Genomic DNA, 26,515 nt, shown 5'->3' on the forward strand with positions numbered 1-26,515 from the left:
CAAAATTCAGGAGTAGAAACTTCGACAGATGGCGGGGTGAATGGAAGCTGCATCTATTCCATCAACCAGCTTCAATGTACATGACAGACTTATTTCTAGATGTTGTCCCTCATGTATGTCTTTATTTTATTAATTGTATTTGAACAATTATCAACCGATTCATCACTTGATTAATCTAATCTTCTGTTTTATAGACAACAGAATCTTCCTCCCACGCCAGAGCAATAGTGGCAGGGATATTGAATACGCTCTGGGATTAATTCCAAATGGAGGTGGACTATCTCTTCTTGCCATCGGCTATAATGCCCCCAAAACTTCAGCTCTTCTTCAAGGGCTCGTCAGAGAACCAGTCGATGCCGTTAAGAAGAGAAAAACTAGGTCATCGGCTGCAGATCCATCGGCACAGGCTCCGAAGAAGAAAACCAAGCCAAAGAAAATTAAGCCAACTGACGATCTGCCTGCCCTAGATCCATCCATTGAACGAGCTCTGGACGAAGAAGAGATTGAAGAAGCCATTGATCAAGCTGTAGCCGAAGTAAGCGATACAGAAAGAACACCATCAGCTTCACCCAAGTAGACTCCTCCAACTCCTTCTGCCCCAGCTCATTTTTCGAGAGTAAGTATCTCTCTTCGATTTCCTCTATAATAACTTCACCTTTCAGCCGATTACTCATAGATTTATAATCACAGAAGAAGAAAACTGCCGTGAGGAAGAAATTGGTAGCACCAACTCTCAAACCGGCTCCACCAGTAAGATATTCTCACTCCTCTCATTAACTGATCTCAGCCGATTATGTCTAACACTTCTCACTCCTCCTTAACTGATCTCACTCCTCCTTCACCTCCTGTGCAGCTAGAATCAAGCAACCGTACTCCATCGGCTGCAGACAGTCACAACGTCGAAGAGGAAGAACAACCAACTGCTCCTGCTATTCCAGTAAGTTTTTGTTGACACAAATCTGAGATCGGCCAATCATGTTTTGATCCTTAACCATCCATAATATTATCCCTTGTAGGTCTAACTGATCTGTTTTCCTTTGATATCAAGGATTATCTCGATGAAACAGAGGAAGACACCACTAGTAAAGCCATAGCTCCTCTATCCGATGATGTGAAGAGAACGCTTGAGGATATCTCTTATCGGCTAGAGGCATCATTAGACAACTTAGTGACCAACTGTGGCTCAATCCGAGCAAGGTTCACAGATATCCAAGCTCTACTCCCGTATGAACTAGCTAATGCCCTTACTCCAGCCGTCTACCTAGAGCAACACCAATTCAAGCTGGAGAAGGCCAAGCAAAGGTTAGCCGATCGCCGGGAACAAAAAAACATCGAAGCTACAATCCAGCACAATCGGCAGCTTGTGCACGAAGAGAAGTCCAAGCTTGATCAGCTGTCTGAGGGCCCGATCAAGTTAAATATTGATCGGCTTGAAGCTCGTAAGATTGATCTCATGGCACAACTTCAAGAATGCAACGCCGAGCTGGATATGGAGCACAAGAAGTTAGCCGATCTCCCAAAGTCTATCGAAGAGCAGAAAGCAAGACTCAAATCGGGTATGAAGCATGTTGCTGATCTGACCAAGTCTTTGAAGATCATTCCTGGAACTGATGCTCAAGACGCCCGAGCCATTGAAGAAGTAGAACAAATTAGGCAAAGGGCTATTTCGGCTATCCAGCAATACTTGTCTCGATGACTTTCTGTGTAATAGACCTTAGAAAATTTTTGTAATCGGCTAAGATACTTCCGATGTTTGTCCTGACAATCTTTCATGCCGATTAATATAACTTCCAAATTTGCACAAAAATTTGCAATTTTCCATGTATGTGCCCCCCTAATTTTACAATGTCAAAAACATTGATAAAATTATAAAAACGACTAAGGGCGATATATTAATATCAGCCATTGCCCATTGGCAAACCACAACTGATGACAATATGAAAAGAACTAAGGACGATATAACCATCTCGGCCATCTCAAGACGATGTAAACACATTGGCTATCATGCATCGGTAACATCAGCCGATCATGCGTTAACCCAAACACTTGGGTAATATTTCTTCAAGTATTTGCCATTTAGCGCTCTGCCATAAACTTCTCCATCGAGTCCTTGCAACATGTAAGCTCCCTTAGATACCACCTTATGAATCTGGAACGGTCCTTCCCAATTCGGCGACCACTTGCCGAATTTGCTATCCCGAGTCCCAATCGGCAAAATCAACTTCCATATAAGTTCACCTTCCGAAAAATCTTTGGGCACTACTTTCTTGTTATAATGTCGAGCAACTCGCTCCTTATCCTTGGTAATCTTTGCAAGGGCTCGTAACCGTGATTGAACCAGATCTCCCATTTCATCGGCCATAAGGTTATAATACTCATCGGCTGTTAAAGTATTTTGTAGCTCCGTTCTTCTTGAGCCAATTCTAACTTCCCATGGCAAAATAGCTTCATGTCCATAAACAAGTTTATAAGAAGGAACTTGTATCGATCCATGACAAGCCATCCGATAAGACCACAATGCTTCGGCTAAACGAGTATGTGTCGCGACCGAGAAAAATTTGCATTTTCCCGAACGCTAGTGTATTAATCCCCGTCCTAGGAAAAGCCGGGGTACACCAAACAAACATGATACAAAAGGCACATCTTTATTATACCGATAATATTTACATTATTACAAAGGCACTTCAGGCCTGACAAATAGAATTAAACAGCAGCGGACTAGTGGGCCTACGGCTCCATCTTCACAGGCGCTCAACTGGGGTATAAGCCAGGACTCCACCTTAAGACTTCTTCTCCAAAGCTTCTCTTACTGAAGGGGGGAAAGATTGAGCAAGAATGAGTACAACCACAGTACTCAGCAAGTCACACAGGGAGATGCATGATTAATGCAAGGTAGTACAAGGGGGTAATAATACGGGGATTATGTTTTGTAGTAAACAGCATTTAAAAGACACTTAGTTGCTCAAAGCTATTTTGTAAACACGATCCTAGAGCTACACAATATTATTAATCAAGGCCGTGAACCCACACGAACCTGCCCTAACCTAAGGCCTACGATGATTCAGACCGAACTGGCAACCCGACCCTGGGTCCCAGCTCGTCCCAAGCCAACCCAGGCCAACCATTACACATTTTAGTTGTTAAGCAAGTTTTAAGAATTAAACCACTAACTTGGGTACATTGCTAGGCTTGCCCATCTCCGAGGGCGCAGCTATTCGATCAGAGGTGTACATCTTTACCCACAAGACACGTCTTCCTCACGTGTAACCACGTGCCACATACCACCATGGCATATGGACGGAAGACATGACATAGTTTCCAACCCATCCTAGCCATAGACAAGAGTACCGACCCAACCCCACCTACGGCCGGAACCTCCGGGACAGGTAGGCAGGACTGAGCCCCTAGCAGCAGGACACCCGCCCTGTGCCATGACATCTCGACTACCGGGCCGCAGCTCGTGTAGCCTTCATTTGTCCTAGAGATGTCCATCGAGCCCCAACTTCGTCCATCTCCATCCGTGTACTTTTGTTTATAACCAAACTGAGCCACAAACTAAGCCTTATCCACTAGACATGTGGAAGTACGGTAGTGCTTTGCAACAGAGGCCCGAAGACCGGTCCTTATGTGGCCGAGGTGCTACTAACAAAACCATGCACCCCGAGCCCAGCCTAAAACCATTTTGAGCGTTTTGAATAGTGAGGGAGGTGTGTGTCCAATTCCAACATAAGCCAACCATTCCATAGTGTCCAAGTGATATGAGAATTCCCAAAGTCTAAAGTTATAAAACCACCTAATGTTGCAAAATTAATTAGCGAAGCATCTACCTAAATTCATACTAGTGGAACCATGAATAGAGTACCCACTAGTTGGGGTTTTGTTTATCCTAGGGTGAACAAGGTAATAATAACAATAGCAATAATAATAAGGTCATAACAAACATAAATAGGCATGGCTAAACAAAACAGTGATAATGCGGGAATTTAAATAAAGCGATAATGCAATAATTTAAACCAAAATAATTTTATAAACTGGGATTCAATATGCTCAAGGATGATGTGACTTGCCTTGCTCAGAGACAACGGCCTTCTGAACCTTCAGCGACGACCACGAACCACGGTTCGGGAACCTCCAGAACGACGAAAGCTACGCGAAGCACACAAGCAAAGCTAAACACTATAAAGAAGCAATAACAGTACATAAAAAAGAAAGCACATGGTTCTTTAGGTTATAACAAACATTAGGAGACTTGAACAGGTCGATTCAGAGTTCGTATGACCAAGATATGATCATCCGAAGTTTAATGCTGCTACAGGGAGATTTACGGATTATTATAATTAGGTTTTGCAACTATAAAACATGTGTAAGCGCTAATCTGGAAAAGACAAGAAGGCTGCGCTGTTGATATGCGGACTCCACATGTCAACCTAAGGGACCACGGCAGACCGGGTACATAGAGACGGTCCACGGGTCGACGGAAGCGGACCCCGTGTGTCAACCGAGGCGAGTGGCCGACAAACGGACTCCACTAGACACCACGCGGGCTGCACACATGGAAACCACGTGGCTACCGAGCGTGCACACTAACACGGTCACCACACGCACAAGCGAACGACTACCGACATCGGTACACGGGTACCGGGGCCGACAACCGCACAACGGGCATGGTGGCAACACTAAAAGGACAAGGGCGGGCAGCGAAGGAGGGATCCTTACCACCACGCGACGAGGCGTGGGAACGACGAGGACGAACAGGCGCGGTGGAGACGGACAGGGACGACGGAGGCGAACAGCGAGGGAACGACTTCGGCGGCGATCCTTGGACGAAGGCGAGACGCGGCCGGCACAAGGCTTGACGACGTGGAGCCAAGGACGAAGACGACGACGGGGCTGCTGCACACTTGACGAAACGCGGGCGGCGAACGCGATCGGCTTGACGAAGGGAGGGCCGACGACGAGCGCAACCGGGAACGACAAGAGGACGATGCTGTGACCGGGCCGGCGAGGAGGCGACGAGGGCAGCCGGCAGCAGCTGCACGGAGGCAAGGACGGCGTGGAATATGCCGCTGCGATGCCGATGACGGTGGCGGCGCAGCGAGACGACGAGCCGGTGAGGATGAACGATGACGACGACGACGATCACCGGCGGGGTTCGGTCGAAGGGGAGGCGAGGCCGAGGGTGACCTTGCCGCTGCGATGCTGGAGGTGGTGGTGGTGCAGCCGACGGCGCACGGGAGACGCGGCAGAGGCGGCCGGAGGCGGAACAGTGGCGACAACACCACTGTTGCCGGTGGGGGCGCACCTCCGGGGGTCTCCACGCGAAACGGAGGGCAGGCCAGGGGAGAGAAGGCTGCTGTGACGCTGGGGAAGGCGACGGCACAGCCGGCCGGCGTGCTGACGCGGCGGCAGGGGTGGCTGGAGGTCGGCCGGCGGCACGGGAGAGAGAGGGAGGAGGCGGGGAGAGGTGGTGCAGCCACGGGGGAGCTCGGGAGGAGGCAAAAACGAGAGAACGGAAGGAGGGGGTTCCATTTTATAGCGGAGGGGAACAAGCCGACCACGGGAGAGGCGGGGAACGGCGGCGGAAAAGTCGGCCGGCGGCCATGGAAGGTGGCCGGGGTTGGCGCGTCCGTTCCCGGCGATTGAGGGCGCCATTCAAGGGGGAAAACGGGGGAAATCAAAGAGGAAGGAAAGGGGATTAATTCCCCCCAACTAATTTTGGAATCCCCGGTTTGAATGAGGTGGATTTGGAGGAGGAAACGAGCTAGGGTTTCACGGGAGAGAGAGGAGCCGAGTGGGAGGAAGGAGACGACCGGCGCGGGGAAAAGAGAATGGGGACGGCGGGGAGGGGGAAGACGACTGGGTGGGTGGGACCCACCGGTCGGCGCGGTCAGCGCGCGTGCAACACGCGTGCGCGGGAGGGCGGCGGCTCGGCTTGGGCCGGACAGGCCGGGAGGGGAGGGAGGAGTGGAAGGAATGGGCCGGGAGGGGGAGGGGAGGGAGGGGCGGCCCAAGAGAGAGATGGGAGAGGGAAAAGAGAGGGAGGGAAGAGAGACTTCGGCCGCAAGCCGAGGGAGAGGAGGGGAACTTTGGGCTAGACTTGGCCTAAAGGAAAAGGAGGATTAATTTTTAGTTTTTCTTTTTAATAAACTCTGATAATTGTTGTTGTTGCTTAATAATTATTTTCGGTGTTCTGAAAATTCAAGTAAAATTTGAGAGCTCATTTTAGACCAAGGAGAATTTAACAAAAATTCTCCGGGCCACATTCGAATTTTTCCTGTATGCTTTTTAAGGTTTGCCAATTTCTTTTTGAATTTTAATTAATTCTATTATTCCTTTTAGAGAATGATTTTTATTTCGGGATGAATTTATCAGGACGTGACAGTATGCCATTGCTGAGGATAATCAGAAATTTTTCTCTTAATCAACTTGATCAAGCTCTTGTTAGATGCCTCGGCCTGCCCATTAGCTTGTGCATAATACGGTGAAGAATTCAACAATTTGATTCCCATGCTATCGGCAAACTGAACAAACTCATCAGACACGAAAATTGACCCTTGGTCGATCGTAATGGTTTGAGGGATACCATATCGATAGATTATATGCTCTTGAACAAACTGTATAGCATCCCCAGAATCAACTTCAAAGGAATCGCCTCTACCCACTTGGTAAAATAATCGGTTGCCACCAATATAAACTTATGTCCTTTACTTGACGGTGGATTAATCATGCCGATCATATCAATTCCCCAACCTCTAAACGGCCATGGTTTAATAATAGGATTCATAGCCGATGCCGGCGCTCTCTGGATCGCTCCAAATTTCTGACAATCTTGACAACCTTTATAATATCTGAAATAATCCTCCAGCATCGTCGGCCAAAAATATCTAGCACATCGAAGTAGCCACTTCATTTTATGAACCAATTGATGAGTGCCACATATCCCTTCATGAACTTCACCGATTGCAACATTTACTTGATCGGCACTCAAACATTGAAGCAACACCCCATCAATCGTCCGATAATAAAGCTCATCATCCAACAATGTATACTTCAACGCTTTATATCTTAACTTCCGAGAAGCCGATTGAGATGGATCCTGTAAATACCGATAGACAACATATCTCCAATCATCGGCTGTTATGGCAGCAACTTCAATCTGAACATCTTTGATCATCGGCTTATATCCTGATGCCCCTTGGGCTAAATCATTAGCTTCAATATTCTGCTCTCGAGATACATGCTTCAAAGTTACTAGCCAAAATTCCTTCATCAGTTCCTGGCACTTCTCATTATAAACTATCAACGTATCATTCTTGCACTCATATTCTCCTGCCAATTGACTGATTACCAACAAAGAATCCCCCATGATTTCAATAGTATCGGCCCCAACTTCCTTGAGTAACTATAAGCCCTTGAGAACTGCCTCATACTCTGTTTGATTATTAGTTGCATAAGGTTTAATAGTATAGGCAAACTCAAAGCATGCCCCCCGAGGGGAGATTATAACCAAGCCGATACCATAACCATGAGTACAGACTGACCCATCGAAAAATAAAGTCCATGGCACAACCTCAACCGAGCCGATGGAATCATCACGATGATCAACAATAAAATCGGCTATAGCTTATCCTTTAATCGCCTTCGGTGACTCATAACAAAGATCATACTCAGTCAATGAAAATATCCACTTCCAATCCTTCCTTTCAAAATAGGAGCCGATAACATATACTTGACAACATTGGCCTTGCATATGACAGTACATTCATTGGACAGTAGATAATGTCTTAACCTTGTACATGAAAAATATAAACACAAGCATAACTTCTCCACAAGGGAATATCTAGTTTCTGCATCCAAGAGCCGACGGCTCAAATAGAACACAACCCTCTCTTTTCCTTCGAGCTCCTGAATTAAGACCGAGCCGATTGACTTATCACCGGCTGATAAATATAACCGAAAAGGTATTCCTTTCTGTGGAGGAGTCAAAACTGGAGGGAAACTCAAATATTCCTTAATTTTATCCAAAGCTTTCTGTTGTTCTGCCCCCAAGTAAATTGCTGATCGGCCTTCAATCTCAATAATGGTGTAAAAGGTTCTAACCTTCCAGACAAATTAGAAATAAACCTTCGAACAAAATTAATTTTGCCGATCATCTCCTGCAATTCTGTCTTGTCCTCCGGAGGTTTAATCTTCTTGATCGCATTGATACTTCTCTGAGTTATTTCAATCCCCTCTCATGAACAAGAAATCCCAAGAACTGGCCAGCCGATACACCAAAAGCACACTTTGTTGGATTCATCTTCAGGCCATATTTCCTGGTCCTCTCAAAAACCTTTCTCAAATCGGCTATGTGGTCTCCTATTTTTTTAGACTTAACAACCACATCATTAATATAGACTTCAACCAACCAGCCGATCAAATCATGATAAATATAGTTCATGGCCCTTTGATACGTAGCTCCAGCACTTTTTAATCCAAAAGTCATCACTACCCACTCAAATAAGCCGATTGCACCAGGACACCTAAAAGCCGTCTTATGAATATCTTCCCCAGCCATGAAGATCTGATTATATCCTGCATTCCCATCCATAAAACTTAATATCTTATGTCCTGAAGCAGCATCAACCAACTGATCGGCCACTGGCATTGGATATTCGTCCTTTGGGGTAGTTTTATTCAAATCTCTAAAATCAATGCACACCCTCACCTTGCCGTCCTTCTTGATAACAGGAACTATGCTAGAAACCGATTCGGCATACCGGCAGAGACGAATAAAACCAGCATCATACAATCGTTTAATCTCAGCCTTGACAGGTTCAAGCATATCGGCTTTGCATCTTCTCGGAGGCTGCTGGTGCAGTCTAACCCCTGGTTTAATAGGTAGCCGATTTCCGACGATTGATCGGCTAAATTCCTAAATTCTTTCAAGAGCTCTATCAGCTTGGTTCTAAACTCTGAAGATAAGTTCTTACTAATAAATATCGGCCTTGGCCGATAGCCTGGACCTATATCTATTTCTTCCAAATCATCGGCCGACATAAAACCCTGACCTTGCTTGTCATCGAGATCATCTACTGTGTCCTTGGTTTAGATGTTTGAACCCTCCACGACACCTTCAAAGTAATAGCTCGGGTTCTCCATCTTCAATTGGCTGTATATCAGAATCAGACACTTTTAGAAAATCTCCATCCCAAACTTTGCCGGATAAACAATCAAGACCATCCATCTCCCAAAGTGCTAAATCGGCACTAGCAACATTGACTGACCTGTCGGCTGGCACGATTTCTATCTTGTCACCTTGCCATTGAATCAAGCATTAATGCATGGTTGAAGGAATACAACAATTGGCATGAATCCAATCCCTTCCAAGCAACAAACTGTAAGAACCCTTCCCATCGATGACAAAAAACGTAGTAGGAATAGTCTTACTATGGACTGTTAGCTCCACATTTAGAACACCCTTGGTTTCTGATGGATTGCCACCAAAGTCTTTGAGCACCATGTTTGTTTTGATGAGATCTTCGGCGTTTCTGCCCAACTTCCTGAACGTAGCATAAGGCATCAAATTTACTGCAGCTCCACCATCGACCATCATCTTAAACATCGGCTTCCCATTAACATAGCCATTTATATAAAATGGTTTAAGATGTCGATTCTCTATACTCTCAGGCTTTTCAACGACTGCTTGTTCTGGCGATAGAACCAACTTAGCCGATTCTTCTTCTATTTCATCAACATCGGCCTGGTCGATCCCAAATTCGGCTGGCAAGGTAAAAACCATGTTAACTGACACAATCACAACGCTTTTCCCTTTGGCCAATCTGTTCGCTTCATCGGCCACAGCTTCATCGGCTACAGGAGCTTGTTTCTTAACGCGCCATTCCTGCTTCGGCTTTGTTTTCTTTAGCCGACGATCGATCTCTTGCTCGACCTCCTGAAAGCGTTCTCTGCTCCTCAACCTCTGAACCCTTCTTTTTCGATTCTTTGTAAAAATACCAGAAGGACACCACTAAGTTTTCCTATCTTCGTCATCCTCCGGGTCATGATCCTGATTTACCGGGCCCAATCTTTGATGAACAGGAACCCTTGCATGCTTCAGCCGGTTGCCTCTAATATACGACCGGCTTGAACTCTCTGCAACGTTGCCGCATCCAGGACAGTCTTCAATAGATGGCAGCCTCATACCCTCATTCCAACAAAATCTAAAGAACTCACAACTCCAATGAGGATCGAAGCCATCAACATCTTCCTCATAATGCTTCTCCTGTTGTTTATCATATTTCCTTTGGTACTTATTGATGACCTTAGCTGAATTCACTTAAAAACCCCTTGCACGGCCCCCGTCGGCTGTTCGGCCAGCTATATGCACCATATTGACAGGAAAAGGATTGCCATCAACCTTCATCGGCCTCTTGGAATCATCAAATTTGATTTTGCCTCCTTCGATAGCCGCTTGGATCTGCTGCCTAAAGACCTTGCAATCATTGGTAGTATGAGACCCAGAATTGTGCCACTTACAATACCTTTTCTTGCCCAATTCTTCAGCCGATGGAATTGTATGACCAGCAGGAAGCTGAATCTGCTTCTCCCGTAGTAACAAATCAAAAATTTTGTCGGCTTTGGTAATGTCAAAGTCATACCTCACCTCTTTTCCAGAATTCTTCACACATTGGCATTGTATAACCTTTTTGCTTCTTACCCATCCGGCTGCAGCTATCTCAGAATCATCATCCTCATCATCCGATCCACACATATAAGAACAGACATGATTAACCTTCCTAGAATTCCTCCTAGCTTCAGCAAACCTCTGCTCATGCAAAGTTACCTTTTGTGTAAGATGCGATAAGCTTTCAAAGTCCTCAGATGAGAATTTCTCCCTGATCGGAGCAATCATACCCTGAAAAGCCAAATCGGCTAACTGAGCATCAGTCAAACTTAGGTTGTAGCACTTATTCCTCATCTCTCTAAACCTCTAAATATATTCATGCACGGGCTCGTCATGTCTTTGCTTGATTGCTGTCAAATCGGACAACTTCATCTCATGTACCCCACTATAGAAATAGCTATGAAACTGCTTCTCCAGATCGGCCCAACTGTTAATCGACCCATACGGTAAAGTAGAAAACCAAGTAAAAGCCGATCCAGCCAAAGACAACCGGAACAACCTAACCCTCAAGGCATCCATAGCCGATGCTTCACCACACTGAGCTAAAAATCGGCTAATATGCTCATAAGTTGATGTACTATCTTGCCCTGAGAACTTTGAAAAATCTGGAACCTTGAACTGGTTAGGGAGAGGGACTCTCTCAAACCATTCAGGATACGGTTGTCGGTATAAATTTCCAGTATCTTTTGGTTTAAGCCCGAACTATTTCCTCATCATGTTGGCAATCACATCAGCCCACGGTCGTTGTTGAGCTGCTCCTTGCGATTTTTGCTGCATGGGCTCGAATTGATTGTACTGAGGAGCAAATTGAGGCTGAATTAACCCCCCTTGCTGATATTGGTCTTGCGGGGAAGGAGGTTGATATTGATAATTTAAGTTGCCCCCCTGGTAATTCTGGTAGTTTGGTTGAATATTTCGCACCAAGTGCTCAGGGACAATCTGAGGTATTACCGTATGGTCCGGCTGCACGTGATGGACCAAATGCTCTGGAACAACCTGATTCATAGCATGTTAACCAGCCGATGGATTCATCAAGCCTTGCTGGTGAATCGGCTGGATAGTCTGCTGTCTTGATGGCGTTTGCTGAATCGGTTGCACAATCTGCTGCCTTGGTGGTGTTTGTTGAACTGACCGCACAACCTGTTGCTGAATTGGTTGTACAACCTGTTGGATCGGGGATGTTTGTTGAATTGGCTGCTGCTGGACTGGATCAACAGTAGGTTGAGGTGGTAGAAACATGGCAGTAACCTGATCTTGCGTTAGCCGATTCGCAACCTGCCCACTATGCTGAGGCTGCTCTCTCATCAACAGCCGAGGATTAACTAGCTGGCCTGGTGCCGACGTCGATGGAGCAGGTGGGGAAGTTGACACCGGCGCCGTCGGCTGAGCTGATGATGGAATGGGAGGAACTGCTTGAATAGGTGGATGAATATCGGTGATCAAAGGCCGATAATTTGGAAAGGTACCTCCTGGCAAATAAACTGGGCCTGCAGCCTGATGTTCAGCTATTGAACCATCGGCTACTGACTTCATCATGTTTGACAAGGTATTGACTAATACCCCAGATTGATTGATCAAAGCATTGTGCATAGCATAGTCAACCCGGTCTTGGAAGTTATTGAAAAATTCCTATGACGCACTGCCATCTTGATTAAGACTTCCTCCTTATGGTCCCTGAGTGCCATCACCTTGAACTCCATGCATTACTTGAGAGTGGTCACCCTGATTTTCCTGAGCCGATCAATCTGTAACACCTTTGTCGCTCGGTTGAGCTGAGCGATCTGGAGCTTGTTTCTTTTCTCCCTCCTTAGAAGAACTGGTCTCAGGATCGTCAGCAACTACTTTTATCTTGTACTTCTGAATGAGCGTTCCCTTGCGAGTCTGCATGAACGAGTTTAAGAATTGATCCCGTGCTTGTTGCATCATTGCCTCGAACTCTTTTTTCTGGTCGGGAGTGAACTTTTCTGGATCAATGGTCATGATATTCCCTTCATTGACGTCAGTCAAGCCTAACTTCTGGATCTTTTCTTTAATAGAACCTGGGCTAGCCGAGGACGGCGATGGTGGCGGCTTCTCGGTAATGAGGAAAGTTGCTTTCTGACTTCTAATCGGTCCCACCGGGCGTGTCAAAAGCGTGTTGACAGAAAATACGAGGCCTGAGAGATCTGCTTAACTCCAGTGCAGGTCTAAAACTCGCCTTCGGATGTGTGAGCGTGCCAGTTGATTTGATCTTACAATCAACAAGAAACAAAGACAAAGAAACCGCGATTAAATCCATAAATGATAACCGATCGGCTAGGTGCCGATGACATATCATTTATTTTAGGCCGATGTCATGTGTACTCGATCGGCAAGTATTAATAGATAAATCAGAACTAAACCCACTCGATCGGCTGTAGATATTAATGATATACAATCCTTATATCAATATATACTTAAATCAAGTGATTGGGATAGATCGGTCACCTTGCCGAGACAGTATAAATCACTTAGATCGAAATATATATTAATAGTGAAACTATATATATTCATAGCATAGCCGATCAAATAGGTCTAGCATGTATCGGCTAATACTCCGATACTGCTTTATACTAAGATGTTAAAGCTAGTAGAATATATCAAACAGAAGCCTAATATACTTAAACGCAACAAGATCTTAATGTAAAGGGCAGATTTAACATATCGATTAAGCGTGTAAGATGAAAGAAGTTAAATCAGGTAAGATCGGCTGAAACTCCGATAGTAATCTAATCGGCAACCAGAAGGCAAGCTAGATATTATGGTTCTAAGCACGACTTAATAGGTCAAACTCAACTGATGCAGCATTAAGTATGAAAAGAAGAACAATATCTAGACAATCAAGCCGCTGGATGTTTCATAGAGTGGTAGATATATCACCTAATCCAAGTCAACATCGTTATTTAACCTAATCAGCTGCCTTCTACTAACAGATGTTAGCCGATTGTGAGTTAGATGACGATATTACCGACGATTATGTGAGATATATGATAACTCGACGAATTACATAGACAAGATTAGAGTATCATAAAGATGGAAGCACTAATCCCGAAAACACAAGTCGTCATAACAAGTTTTACCTCTTGTTGAAGATCGAAACCGATGCAGCTCAACCCGAAAGCAAGAACTCGTCGAAGCAAAACGAAAGTAAAAAAGGTGGCGATGCGCCGAAATTGTATTGAACGTGTGTGTTCTAAGTTACATAGGGCTCGGGGTCTTATTTATACCCGAGAATTACAAGATATGTCCATTCCGGACACGATTATTATCTCTAACAAACTCTAAGATACCATAAGTCTTTGCGGCAGACTTTTGCCCAAGCATATCCCTAAGAAAATTACATAAAATATCCTAATTAATAATTAATAGATACAATTGCCTTCTCAGGACTCTATCCATGCACGGCAATCATCTTGAAGCACCTCAATTCAACCCGATGTCACACACCAAGTTGTATTGTCGGAATCGGCTGCATCAGCCTACCCAGTCCGACTCAGACTCAGCTGATCCTAATCGTAGCCGATCTGGACTCTAGCCGATTCTTGCTCTGTTCCCGAATCGATCTCCGCCTCCGATTCCACTTTGATCTAATCTTCTTTTCCGATGCCAATGTTACTAAATTTGGTTGTCAACAATGCGTCGAATTTTCTTTGCAAGTTTAAATCAGTGTATATGAATGTGAGCGTGTGAATGCAGCTTGTAGTGAAGCTTTGTTGAGCTTATGCGAAGGGCATCAGCAGGGGGTTCCTAGAGGATGCCGCTGCCTCCATCCCCTCGCGTCACCGCCATCCCATTGCATCACAGCCCTGCCGCTGCTGCCCTACTGGTCCTCTGCAACAGTCTCTAAGGTCATCTGCCACCACAACCAGGTTGCATCTCCACCGAATGTGACCCCCACTTTGATGGCGGTGAGCTTTGCTTTGGTAGTGTAGCTATCTTTTTAGCTGTGCATTTTTTTTAAGGGGTTCATCTACGATTCATTGTAGTATGCTGATGACTTTAAATTACAGATGAGTTAATGCATTAGATTCTTTGTTTCCAAGTATAAGAAATTGATATATCTTTGTTTCAGCAAAATATAGCAATCTACAATATATTTTGTTGATAATTTGAGAATGCTTCATCCAAACGTAGTCATGCATCTTCATCAAAATAGATTGTGGCTTTGCATCTTTGGTTTATTCATTACCAATAGGCAATAGGCATTTATAATTATCATGCCCCTTGAAGGTAGTGACTTCTATAAAATTAATTTATAACGAGCATGTTTGTAACTTGAAATTAGATGAGCTTTTACATGCAGAATCTGAGACTAAGCTTATACACTAATTACTACTGCTGCTGCTACATATTACTGTTGCACCAAAAATATACAAGTGCATTTGATAAAGGTTATATAGGTTTGGATCAGAACTGTGTATTACTGTTGCACAACAAATAAATTAATGAACTGTAATTTTCTCTGTATTATTTTTGGATGTGATTACTAAAGCTCGTTATGTGTCTGCTCTTTTTGCACTATATAAAATCATTTTATCTCAGTTCGTTGCACAATCCATCTATAGCTTCAATTCTATTTTAAGCTGCCTAATCTTCCCAATGTCAATCAGCTGCCGCCTTACAATGGATTTCATTATTGCTTTGCGAATAATATTAGAATAGCCAAACAAAACATGATGGATTGGTGCAAGATCAAAGGACTGGCATAGCTGTCCACTTCTCTTATTCTTGTAGGTTTTAGCTGATGTAATGGTTTCAGTAGCAAAACTGGCTATGATAGGCTGATGCCTGCCTTAACACGCCAAGGTTCCAAGTGCACGCAACATAGCATATCAGAACAAAGGATGTCAGCATTGGTGCCATCCTCCAGGAGGAGAAATGGCACCACTGGCAACCAGTTTGGCTGATCATTGTTCGCTGCCTACCTTGAGTTCACCATTTAATTATATTTGGCATGTTCTTTACGGAAGTGAAAATTTAGTTGATTGTCTGTTTACCAAATAGGCACATTAGTTCAATAATTTGGTTGTTTGGAAATCTGTTGCAAGTTATAGCTGAAGATTGGTAACTCTAAAAAAAATAATTATCATGACATAATTGACATTAACTCTGAACATATTAAGTTATCATGATATCCTGACGACGTGCAACAAAATTTAACTCGATATAAAAAATAAGATGTTTCATTGTTTTCTAATTTGCATTCCGTAATGCCTATGATATTTTACAAATGTAACTGACTTGTCCTTCACATGCTTCTCATGTTCTACACTGGATGCATCAAGTTTTTATTGCAGCTCACTTTGAATCTTCTACCTAATGCTTCTAATATTTATGATCATTTTTATTTAATATGTGATGATTAGGTAATGCTTAGACTAGCATATAAAACATTGGCTTGACTGGGGTCCTAAAGTTGAAGTTTTCTTTGAAATGACTAATGTTATTATTTGCTCTTGCCATAGAGGTGGCTTTTCAGGACTCTTGATAATATAATTATTGGTTTGGGATGATAAAGAAATAATCTTCCTAACGCTTTAGCTTTTGTTTCAGGTGCACTCTACTGCACTAAAATAAAAAACTGGAAGTAGAACCTGAAGAATTGGACAGAACCTCAGTCGGTCATTTGGCTTGTTTCTGCTCCAATTCATTTCAGCTCCTTAGTAATAAGCAACCAAGGTCCAGTTTTGTAAGGATCTTTATGGGGTAGATGACCAAACTCTTTTGCAAAAGAAAAGGAACTGATATAATGAACTATTATTGCCTTGCTCCCATAAAGCTTCAGATGTGGAGGGTGAGCTTGCTGCCCTGCAAGCTCAAATTCCATTTTTGAAATATTCCTGCTGTATTATTCCTTGGTGCTTTATAATTACTGTGCTTTTGTTTGGAGAGTGCGCTCGAATTAATCATAAAAATATACTCCCTCCATCTACTTTTGATAGTCATATTTCCAAATCTGAAAAATTTATTTTTGATAAGCATATTTCAATCCAACAACCTATCATCTTAATGACTTTCTCAGAGTTAATACATGATTCTTCATTCTTCTACACATGATTGGCTACATGGGCATTGAGAAATGTAAATATTAATGAATCGCTTGTTTACGAGGAATGACTATTAGCATGTTTAAATGGATGATAAGTAGAATTATTTATCTTTGGTCTATGTGCTAAGATGAAATATGACTATCAAAAGTAGATGGAGGGAGTATTACAGTAGGAACTCGTGTAAGCAACTTTTATAAACAAAACATATATAAATGTTTTTATGCTCATAAGTTTACATGTGTTTGGACTTGCTATATTGCAAATTGAGATTTAATTTTCTATTGAGATTAAAATATATATTGTAGAATTGGTACTCATATGATATAATACCTTTTCATTTACTTTGTTTACCTAAATAATGGTAAATTTTGATCACCTGATGCCTCCACTCTAGTATTGTATGTAACGGTCGAAATACCACGTCATGGCGATGGTTCCAGAGGTTTCAAAAGCAGAGAAGATAGAAGATCCGGTCGTGCTTCACCTGAATTTGTTGTGGAGGTAGAAGATCAGCCAAGTCTTGACCGTCGTGATGTTGATCTAAACATTAAGCAACGTCCAGAAATCAATTGCAAATGGGCATCAGGAAACCAATCATGACCTGTCCTCTAAAAAAACGAATGATTTCTCTAGAAAAGAAACCAAATAGAAAAAACAAAAAAAACAAAAACAAAAATCATAACTAACTATTTAAAAATATAATGAAGCGTTTTTGTTTTTTTTAATCTATGACATGACACGAGTAATTTGCTAATGCCTCAATCCCATAATAACTGTGTTTCTAGAATACAAATTTGTCTCAAAATAGTTGTAACAACATAGTACTAATTGTCTCATCAATCACTCATAATTTAAATTTATTTCTATTTTACCCTCAACTACCCTCCCACTCTTACCTATATATACCATTTTTTAATGAGGGGTTCCATATTCTTTCATCCCAAACCTTAATATACGATAAACAATCTATTATTACAATTATTTTAGGACAAGGGTAGTATACTACTCCCTTATTTCCAAATTAATCATCATATAATGAAATTTAAAATTTCACAAATTGATCATCGTATAACCGTATGGACACGGATTTCATCAGAATACAATTAATGCAACATGGGAGAATGTGTGCATGGTGTCTTAATTGATATTGTTTAGATTATTCTGGGTCTTTGTGAATAAATATATGATGATCAATTTGGAAAGTATGAAGTAGTTTAAGAGGAAAAATGTTGGTGAGGGTGTTAGCGGATAGGTCTGTAAACTCATTTATATAGTACAAAAGCGGATTATATTGGTACTATAATAGGGTTCGCGAGCGTGTACACTTGCACCCTTAGAGCAAGTATAATAGTGAGCTTTAAGTCTAGTATAAGCTTACGTGGAGGAGAGATGTAACAAGAAATTAAGGGTGTTAGCTCTCATGTAAGAGCTAGCTTAACATAAGCTCCAAGACAAATCTCTACTATTATAAGAATTAAAGTTGCTTTTGCCGGTATTTTGGTACGTCACCCGTATTTGAGTCAGTTTTTTAAGTTCGTTCATTTTTAATAATACAGATCCGTGTTTGAGTCGGATTTTAAATTCATTTGCTTTTGGAAATACAAAAAGGATCGTATAAGAAATCTCTTTAAAATAACTCGCATGCTAACTTGAGATGAAAGTCGGACTCCTAATTACAGTTCACGATTTTCAAAAAAAAATCCAAGTGAATTCCCACGGTGAATTTCATCCTAGCTAAACCATATAACAATAATAAGATTAAAAAAGCATTCACCAGTTGGAATGCACGAGCATATTTTCTAGTTTATGTACATATGTCCCTATCTTCGTCAATGCTGAAGCTAGCTTGCAAGGAGCCCAAGCTTCTCTATGCTAATTATGTCCTCTGGCCTAAAACAACTGTCCAGGAGGGTGTGGACCACTTTAAGAGTTCCTCTGGCCTAAAACACTGCCCATTCATTTCTAAAAACAAATAGAAACTCTACATTCAGAAAAAAGAGAGAAAAATGTTTAGAGAAGAATGAGAAGACTTCGTATCGACTAAAGTATATGTTTCGTCTTTCATGCGCTAGAACTTTAGCTTGTAAACATAGAAGCACGGTACAAGATTTTATGCAATAGTTGGGTTCGGTAGTTTTAGAGGATTTTTTTTTTGGAAGAAAAGCAAGTTTTTTCTTTGATGTTCCCAAAACAACTTTTCTTTTCGTGAATGGCAAGTGAGTATGCGAATGTATTTGGTATTTAGATATTCTTCATGTCAATGGTCTGGTGAATTCTCTTAATTAATCAGTAAACAAAAGCCCGTTTTAATAATTTGTATAGGTGGCTGGCTTAACACACCAGACTAAGGTCGCAGACAAGACCTTTTTTTTTATTTTTTCACAATAGTGAATCGTAACGACGACAACTCAAGCTGAGATGCATACAAATAGTTATTCACCTGTGGGGATCATATGACACTACATATGAAAAAAGATGGTGCTCCAATAAGCATGACATGAAACATTGACAGCTGGTATGCACCTAGCAAAGGCGCAGATAACATGTAGTCCTTTTTTTTTTCGACACACTCGATCGATGTTAGTCTCCTATTCTATTAGGTTGTGCTAGGTATTGGAGGCATCGGAAAGTGTTGAGCCACCTTGGAATCCTCTGCAGGTCTATGCTCTCCATACTAAGCATCGATCTAGAAATGAAATAGGCAGGGCAGAAAGTCCGATTATCACTGCATTTCCTAGACGTTGCCAGCGTGTTGCTGTGATGCTCACCATGGGTAACGTGCAGCAGCCTTCGTGCCTTACCACTACGGATGCTGAGGAGGGACCATAGCTGGTGCTGGCCTAACCCAGCGATATCTCTGCTGTGCCTGGTGGTGGATGATTTGGTCCATGTTGTTGAATCTACACTCTAGCGCGGTTGCAGCAGCTGTGTCCAGCTTAATCAGAGTGCTGAGCTTAAGGTTAATCTTGGGCTACAATAAAAATTGAATATGAGTATTTGAGAAAATAAAATTTGAATATGACTAATAGAATTAGTTATTGGGTGGTTTCTATAGCGGTTAAAAAGGTAGGCGACAAGAAGGTGGTCATTATAGTTCAGTTACAAGGGCAATCAGTGGTTCTCTTTCGGTGAAGATGCACCAAAGAGACTACCTTTTAAATATGATATTACGTAGTTTCGACCTGCTTGTCTTGCATGATACACATATTTATTACATTATATTAAAAGAAGCCCTCGGATTTAACCATTGCTATATGGTGTATTACTTGGGCTGCGTACATCCATTGTGAATGTAGAGGCTGGATTTAATTTAATCCATTTTCTAAAAAAAAAATTGTGTATTACTATCAAGTGAGTAAACTGGAGGTTGCCTTAAAATGAAATAGAAAATTAGTACCACCATAATTAAATAAATTTGAAAAACACTACATTGCAGAAAAGCTTTCCTTCAAACCGTCCTGTTCCATTGAAAGCACTGTGTCCAATAGCATTGACAGCATTTGAAACTAATCAAATCGGCAATAAGTTTGCCAGTAAATATATAAATATTATACTGACTATACAGTTAAGCCCAAACTGAAGGAATATTCCCCATGTCACATTTCTCTGTTCTAATTTTGACTCTCATATATGTTGAGCTAGAAGGTTCGGTATGTTAAGAAAGTGTACTTGTTTCTCGTGCATTTGATACCATGGGATAATTCGAAATAAAAAAACTACAACAATATCGGTGCGCTTATTGATTAAAACCAAAGGCGTAAGGATCACCGACACTGCATAAGAGCAAGTTTAATAGTATAGCCTACTACTAGCTAAAAATCATTTATAGCCAATATAATAGCTAATTCATATAATAGTTGCTTACTTTACTATTAATACCTGGTCCCACCTGTCATACACACATTACGTCTTGGAGTCCATGCTACAGCTGACTATAGATCTGTAGCCTGCTGCTCTTCTCTCTCTTCTTTTGACTTTTTAAAATATGTTTATATAGCTGACCTTGAGTGATATGGGGGTGATGAGACGGTATGGTTGGGCAACTTTGGGTTGTCCGAGTTGTGCAAAAAGAAAGTAACCCCACGAGGGAATCGTGGCGTTATGTTTGTTTGACTAGTGTGCACGGTTCTGGTTGTGTGAGGTGAGCATACCCGTTCGACGTCGATTGCAACCTAGCAGGAATCGTGCCTTGTTCAGTGACATCGGCTTGTTCAGCTGGATTGTGTGTTCGTGTGTGACCATGTTTTTGCATGTGTTCTGCAGGAGGTATGGTAGCAATTAAGAGGGCAAAGAGATCGGTATCTTAGGGATTCTCCTGCAGCTTACATGTGCTGTCAATTATAACAACTTTACTATTTAAAAGCACATGCGGATGCACGGCCTAATGGCTAGTATACAAAATCAAGTAGATGATTCATGTAATCATCTATGTTCGAACCGTGTGTCCCATTCATATTTGTCCGGGTTTTTAGCTATAGTGACCTAATGCCACCTTCCCGCGACTATTTCTATGTGCCAAATTATATGTGTGATCATTATCTTAATTTACAGCAAACATTGTATATTGGTGGAGACACCATCTTTAAAAACCGGGACTAAAGATGATCTTTAGTCTCAGTTGGTGGCAACAACGGACATATGTGATCTTTAGTCCCGGTTGGTAACACCAACAGGGACTAAAGATCATTTTTAGTCCCGGTTCCAAAGATGTCAGACATTGGTGTTACCAACCGGAGCTACTAAAGATCCTAACTTTAGTCCCAGATTACCCCCGCTTGGTAACACCAACCGGGACTAAAAATCCCCCCTTTATATATGTCTTTTTCCTCCTCCAGCCCGAGCACGCTTCAAAATTTCTCAATAAAAGAGGGGAGGTCATGCCAAAATTTCTTGTGAAATTTTTTTTAGTGATTATATAGAAATCAGAGGTGTCTAAAAGATTAGTAACTTCATCCTCCAATATTTTTTATTGTTATATTACTTTTGGAGCTATGTTTCACACTTTTTTTTTTGTCTCCAAAACATTGTTGTAAGTTGATGAGAGAGAAAATTTATGTGGGGAAGAAGAATATATAGAAATTTTGTTTGGTTACTTAAAAAAGTTTTATTCTCATAGTTTCAAATATAATGAAAATTAATCTTAAAAAATAGAAAACAAACTAAATTGAAAATTAAGAGAAGTACAACATTATTAATATTAGTTTAGAACTTCAAAAATAGTTAATAAGAATTGTTTGTTGGATTATTTTATAATTATTAATTGTATGAGTAATGATATGTAATTATTGTATGCTTGTAGAAAGAGTTTTTAATTATTTTATCATTATTGTTTGACTGTCATTATTGTACGAAAATTTATTTATGTACGATTTTTTTTCATTTCATGTAGATGGATCGGCAATGGATGTACGTTGACCGGCGGTCCAAAGAGTTTATCGACGGCGTGCATTATTTTTTGAGAGTGGCCGAAGCTAACAAGCATAACGGTTTTATTTGTTGTCCATGCAATAAGTGTAAGAACCAGAAGAAGTATTCTGCATCCAAGACTATTCATTTCCACTTGTTTGAGTCGGGGTTCATGCCAAGCTATAATTATTGGACATCCCACGGTGAGCAAGGGGTTGAAATGGAAAAAGATGAAGCGGGACGAGAACATTCCCGACTGGGCTCAGTATGCTGGATTTGAAGGAATTCAAACGGGCGAGGTGGACAGGGATGCTGACGATAACGATGCTGCGGATGATCTTGGTTAGATGTTGCAGGACACCGAGGAGGACTGTGAAAGTGAAAAGGAAGCCCATAAATTGGAGCGTATATTAGAGGACCACAGAACGTCATTGTACCCAGGTTGTGAGCAGGGGCACAAAAAGTTGGATACCACTCTGGAATTCTTACAATGGAAGGCAAAAAATGGTGTTAGTAACAAGGCATTTGGCGATTTATTGAAACTCGTCAAGAACATTCTTCCGGAGGGAAACAAATTGCCCGAGACAACGTACGAGGCTAAGAAGATAGTCTGCCCTCTAGGACTGGAAGTTCAGAAGATTCACTCATGTCTGAATAATTGTATCCTATATCGCGGTGAGGAGTACGAGAACCTAGAAACATGCCCTATTTGTAAAGCACTACGATATAAGATTAGACGAGATGATCCAGGTGAAGTTGACGGGCAGCCAACAAAGAAGAGAATTTATGCTAAGGTGATGTGGTATTTCCCTATAATACCACAGTTAAGGCGTTTGTTCAAGAACAAGGGGAATGCTAGAATGATGCGTTGGCATGCTGAAGAGCGTCAACAGGACGGGATGCTGAGACACCCCGCCGATGGTTCGCAGTGGCGAAACATCGACAGAAAATTTAAAGACTTTGGAAAGGACGCATGAAACATACGGTTTGGTTTAAGTACGGATGGCATGAATCCTTTTGGAGAGATGAGCAGCGGCCATAGCACTTGGCTCGTTACGATGTGTATCTACAATCTCCCCCCTTGGCTATGCATGAAGAGGAAGTACATAATGATGTCGATTATTATTCAAGGCCCCAAGCAACCTGGTAACGACATCGATGTGTACCTAAGACCACTGGTCGAAGATCTTAAACTGTTGTGGAAGAAGAAAGGTGTCCCCGTGTGGGACTAGGACAAACAGGAGGAGTTTAACCTATGAGCGCTGTTGCTCGTAACCATCAACGATTAGCCTGCACTTGGCAACCTATCCGGGCAGTCTAACAAGGGGTACAAGGCATGCACTCACTGTATGGATGAAACAGAAAGTACGTATCTTAAGCACTGTAGGAAGGTTGTGTACATGGGTCATCGTCGATTCCTTGCTGCAAACCACCCAGTACGGAAGAAAGGCAAGCACTTTGAACATAAGGCGAACCACCGTACGAAGCCTAAACATCGCAATGGGAAAACAGTGTTTGCTATGGTGAAAGATCTTAAAGTAATATTTGGAAAGGGGCCTGGCAGCCAGCCTATAGAGAGCGAAGATGGTCACACGGCGATGTGGAAAAAGAACTCTATATTTTGGGAGTTACCCTATTGAGAATTCTTGGACGTCCGCCACGCAATCGACGTGATGCACCTCACTAAGAACCTTTGCGTAAACCTTCTTGGCTTCCTAGGAGTATATGGAAAGTCGAAAGATACACTGGAAGCACATAATGATTTGAAGCATATGGAACAACGCAGCGACCTTCACCCGGAACCAAAGGAGAAAGGAAGCCATTACTTGAGTCCAGCCAGCTACACTCTTAACAAGGCGTTGAAGGAAAGTATGTCTGAATGCTTGGAGAGCATCAAGGTACCGTCTGAATACTCCACGAATATAAAGCGAATAATAAGCACGAAGGAGAAGAAGTTCACAAACCTAAAGTCTCATGACTGTCACGTGTTGATGACACAACTGCTACCAGTTATAATAAGGGGTATCCTTCCAGACAATGTGTTTTCATGAACGCAATTTCGCAGAAGGTCATCGATCCGGATAGATTAGAAGCCCTTCAGAATGATGTGGTGCAATGTCTTGTCAGCTTTGAGTTGATATTTCCACCTTCATTTTTTTCAATATAAGGACGCATCTGCTTTGTCACCTTATCAAAGAGATCGGTATTCTTGGGCCTGTGTACCTACGCAACATGTTTCCTTTCGAGAGGTACATGGGCGTTCTGAAGAAGTATGTTCATAACTGAGCTCATCCAGAGGCAAGCATAGCCAAGGGATGTGGAACAGAGGAGGTCATTGAATTCTGCGTAGAATTTATTGAAGACCTTCGCCCAATCGGGGTACCTGAATCACGCCATGAAAGGAGACTAGGGGAAAGGGGACTCTCAGAAGAAAAGCAATAATGACGGTAGACAACAATTTATTCCGTAAAGCCCATTTCACGGTTCTGCAACAATCTTCATTGGTGGCTCCTTACATCGAGGAGCACTTGGCTCTAGTTCACGCCAGAAACATCGGTAAGTCCGATGCATGGATTACACGGCATCACATTGATACTTTCCCCGCATGGCTGCGACAACATCTCATGGGTAACGAGACGATTAACCAACAACTGGCCTTCCTAGCGAGGGGGCCATCTGGCTCGATCGCGACATTCTAGGGATATGAGATCAATGGGTACACATTCTACATAAGAGCCTAAGACATGAAGAGCACGAACTAGAACAGTGTTGTTAGTATCGATGCCATGGGACACGATGGTACAACTGGCACGTATTACGGTGCCATCGAGGACATATGGGAACTTGACTATGGACCTCTCAAGGTCCCTCTGTTCCGGTGCCAATGGGATAGGTTGATAGGTAGAGGCGTAACGATTGATGACAGTGGGATTAGCAACGGTTGACCTTAACAAGGTTGGATACTCGGACGAACCTTTTGTCCTTGCCAATGATGTAACGCAAGTTTTTTACGTGAAGGACATGTCTAGCAAAGGAAAGAAGGGCAAAGGGCCTGATGAACCGAAGCGCCACGTGGTTCTCCTAGGCAAAAGAAAAATCGTCGGAGTATAGGACAAGACTGACGAGGATTACGATCAATTTGATGGGAAACCCCCTTTCACAGTGATGATTGACCCTAGCATCCTCCTATCAAATGAAGACACCCCTTACTCACGTAGCGATCACAAGGAATGAACACTAGTGAGGAGAAAGTACGTGCGGTCAACCATCACCGCCGATGTATTGCCGTAATTGTTGTGTACACGATGTAAACTATTTTGGATGTATTGAATATCCATATAAATCAATTGTTGTATGGCATATGTTAATATGTATGATTATTATAATTTTTAACAAATTTAAATCATGCATATGCTAGTTATATATGATGATTAGAATTTTTAAAAGTTTTAAATCATGCATATGCTTATTTTATATGATTATTAGAATTTTTAACAATTTTAAATCATTCATGTGGTGTTTACATATGATTATTAAAATTTTTAACAATTTTAAATCATGCATATGCTAGTTATATATGATTATTAGAATTTTTAATAATTTTAAACCATGCATGTGGTATTTACATATGATAATTGGAATTTTTAACAATTTTAAATCATGCATATGCTAATTATATATGATTATTAGAACTTTTAACAATTTTAAATCATTCATGTGCTTATTATATATTATCCACTTCATTTACTATAGACAACAATATATTTTGAAGGTTTTGTCATTAATTTTGTGACTTTAAATCATTTCAATGCATTATTTACTATTTTAGAAACCCATATGTAATGAAATTTAATATGCAGTGCTGTTATCTTTAGTCCCGGTTCTTAACCCTAACCGGGTTAAAAAAGAATTTGGAAATAGCGGGACAAATCTTTAGTAGATATCTTTAGTCCCGGTTGTTCCCACCAACCGGGACTAAAGATCTCGGGGTATATATATTCCCGATGCGTCCTCGTCTTCTCAACCAACACTTAGAAGTTTTTCTCCGATCTCGGCTTCTCCTTCGCCGCCACTGCCTAGGGCATCCCCCACGCCGACGCCGCCGTCATCACTCGCCGTCATCTCACTGTCGAAGTCGTCGCCGCCGCCGCCGCATCTTAGGGGTGAGAGCCGCCGCCGCCTGCTAACTCTCTCTCTCTCTCTCAATCTCTCTCTCTCCAAACCGCCGCCGCCTCGTGGCTGTCGTCGTTGCGACGCCTGCCGACGACGCCGCGCCACGCTGACCCCTACCCCGAGTCCGCCTTCCGCCGATGCCGACCCGACGTCGACACGGCCGCCACTGCCGACGACGTAATGCCGACCCGGCCGGGCCCAT

At 42.3% G+C, this 26,515-nt stretch overlaps 1 protein-coding gene across 1 annotated transcript in view; it reads left to right on the forward strand.

Moving 5' to 3' along the window:
- Window positions 1–5,196: 5,196 nt before the first annotated feature.
- The window catches only part of LOC127770760 (uncharacterized), a 37,730-nt gene continuing 16,411 nt past the window's right edge, over window positions 5,197–26,515 (forward strand). Inside the window, exon 1 of the mRNA XM_052296566.1 lies at window positions 5,197–5,421. Coding sequence (XP_052152526.1) covers window positions 5,197–5,421 — 225 coding nt within the window. The remainder of the gene's footprint in view (window positions 5,422–26,515) is intronic.

The sequence above is a fragment of the Oryza glaberrima genome, chromosome 4 (assembly GCF_000147395.1).
Source record: "Oryza glaberrima chromosome 4, OglaRS2, whole genome shotgun sequence".
Lineage (NCBI taxonomy): Eukaryota > Viridiplantae > Streptophyta > Magnoliopsida > Poales > Poaceae > Oryza > Oryza glaberrima.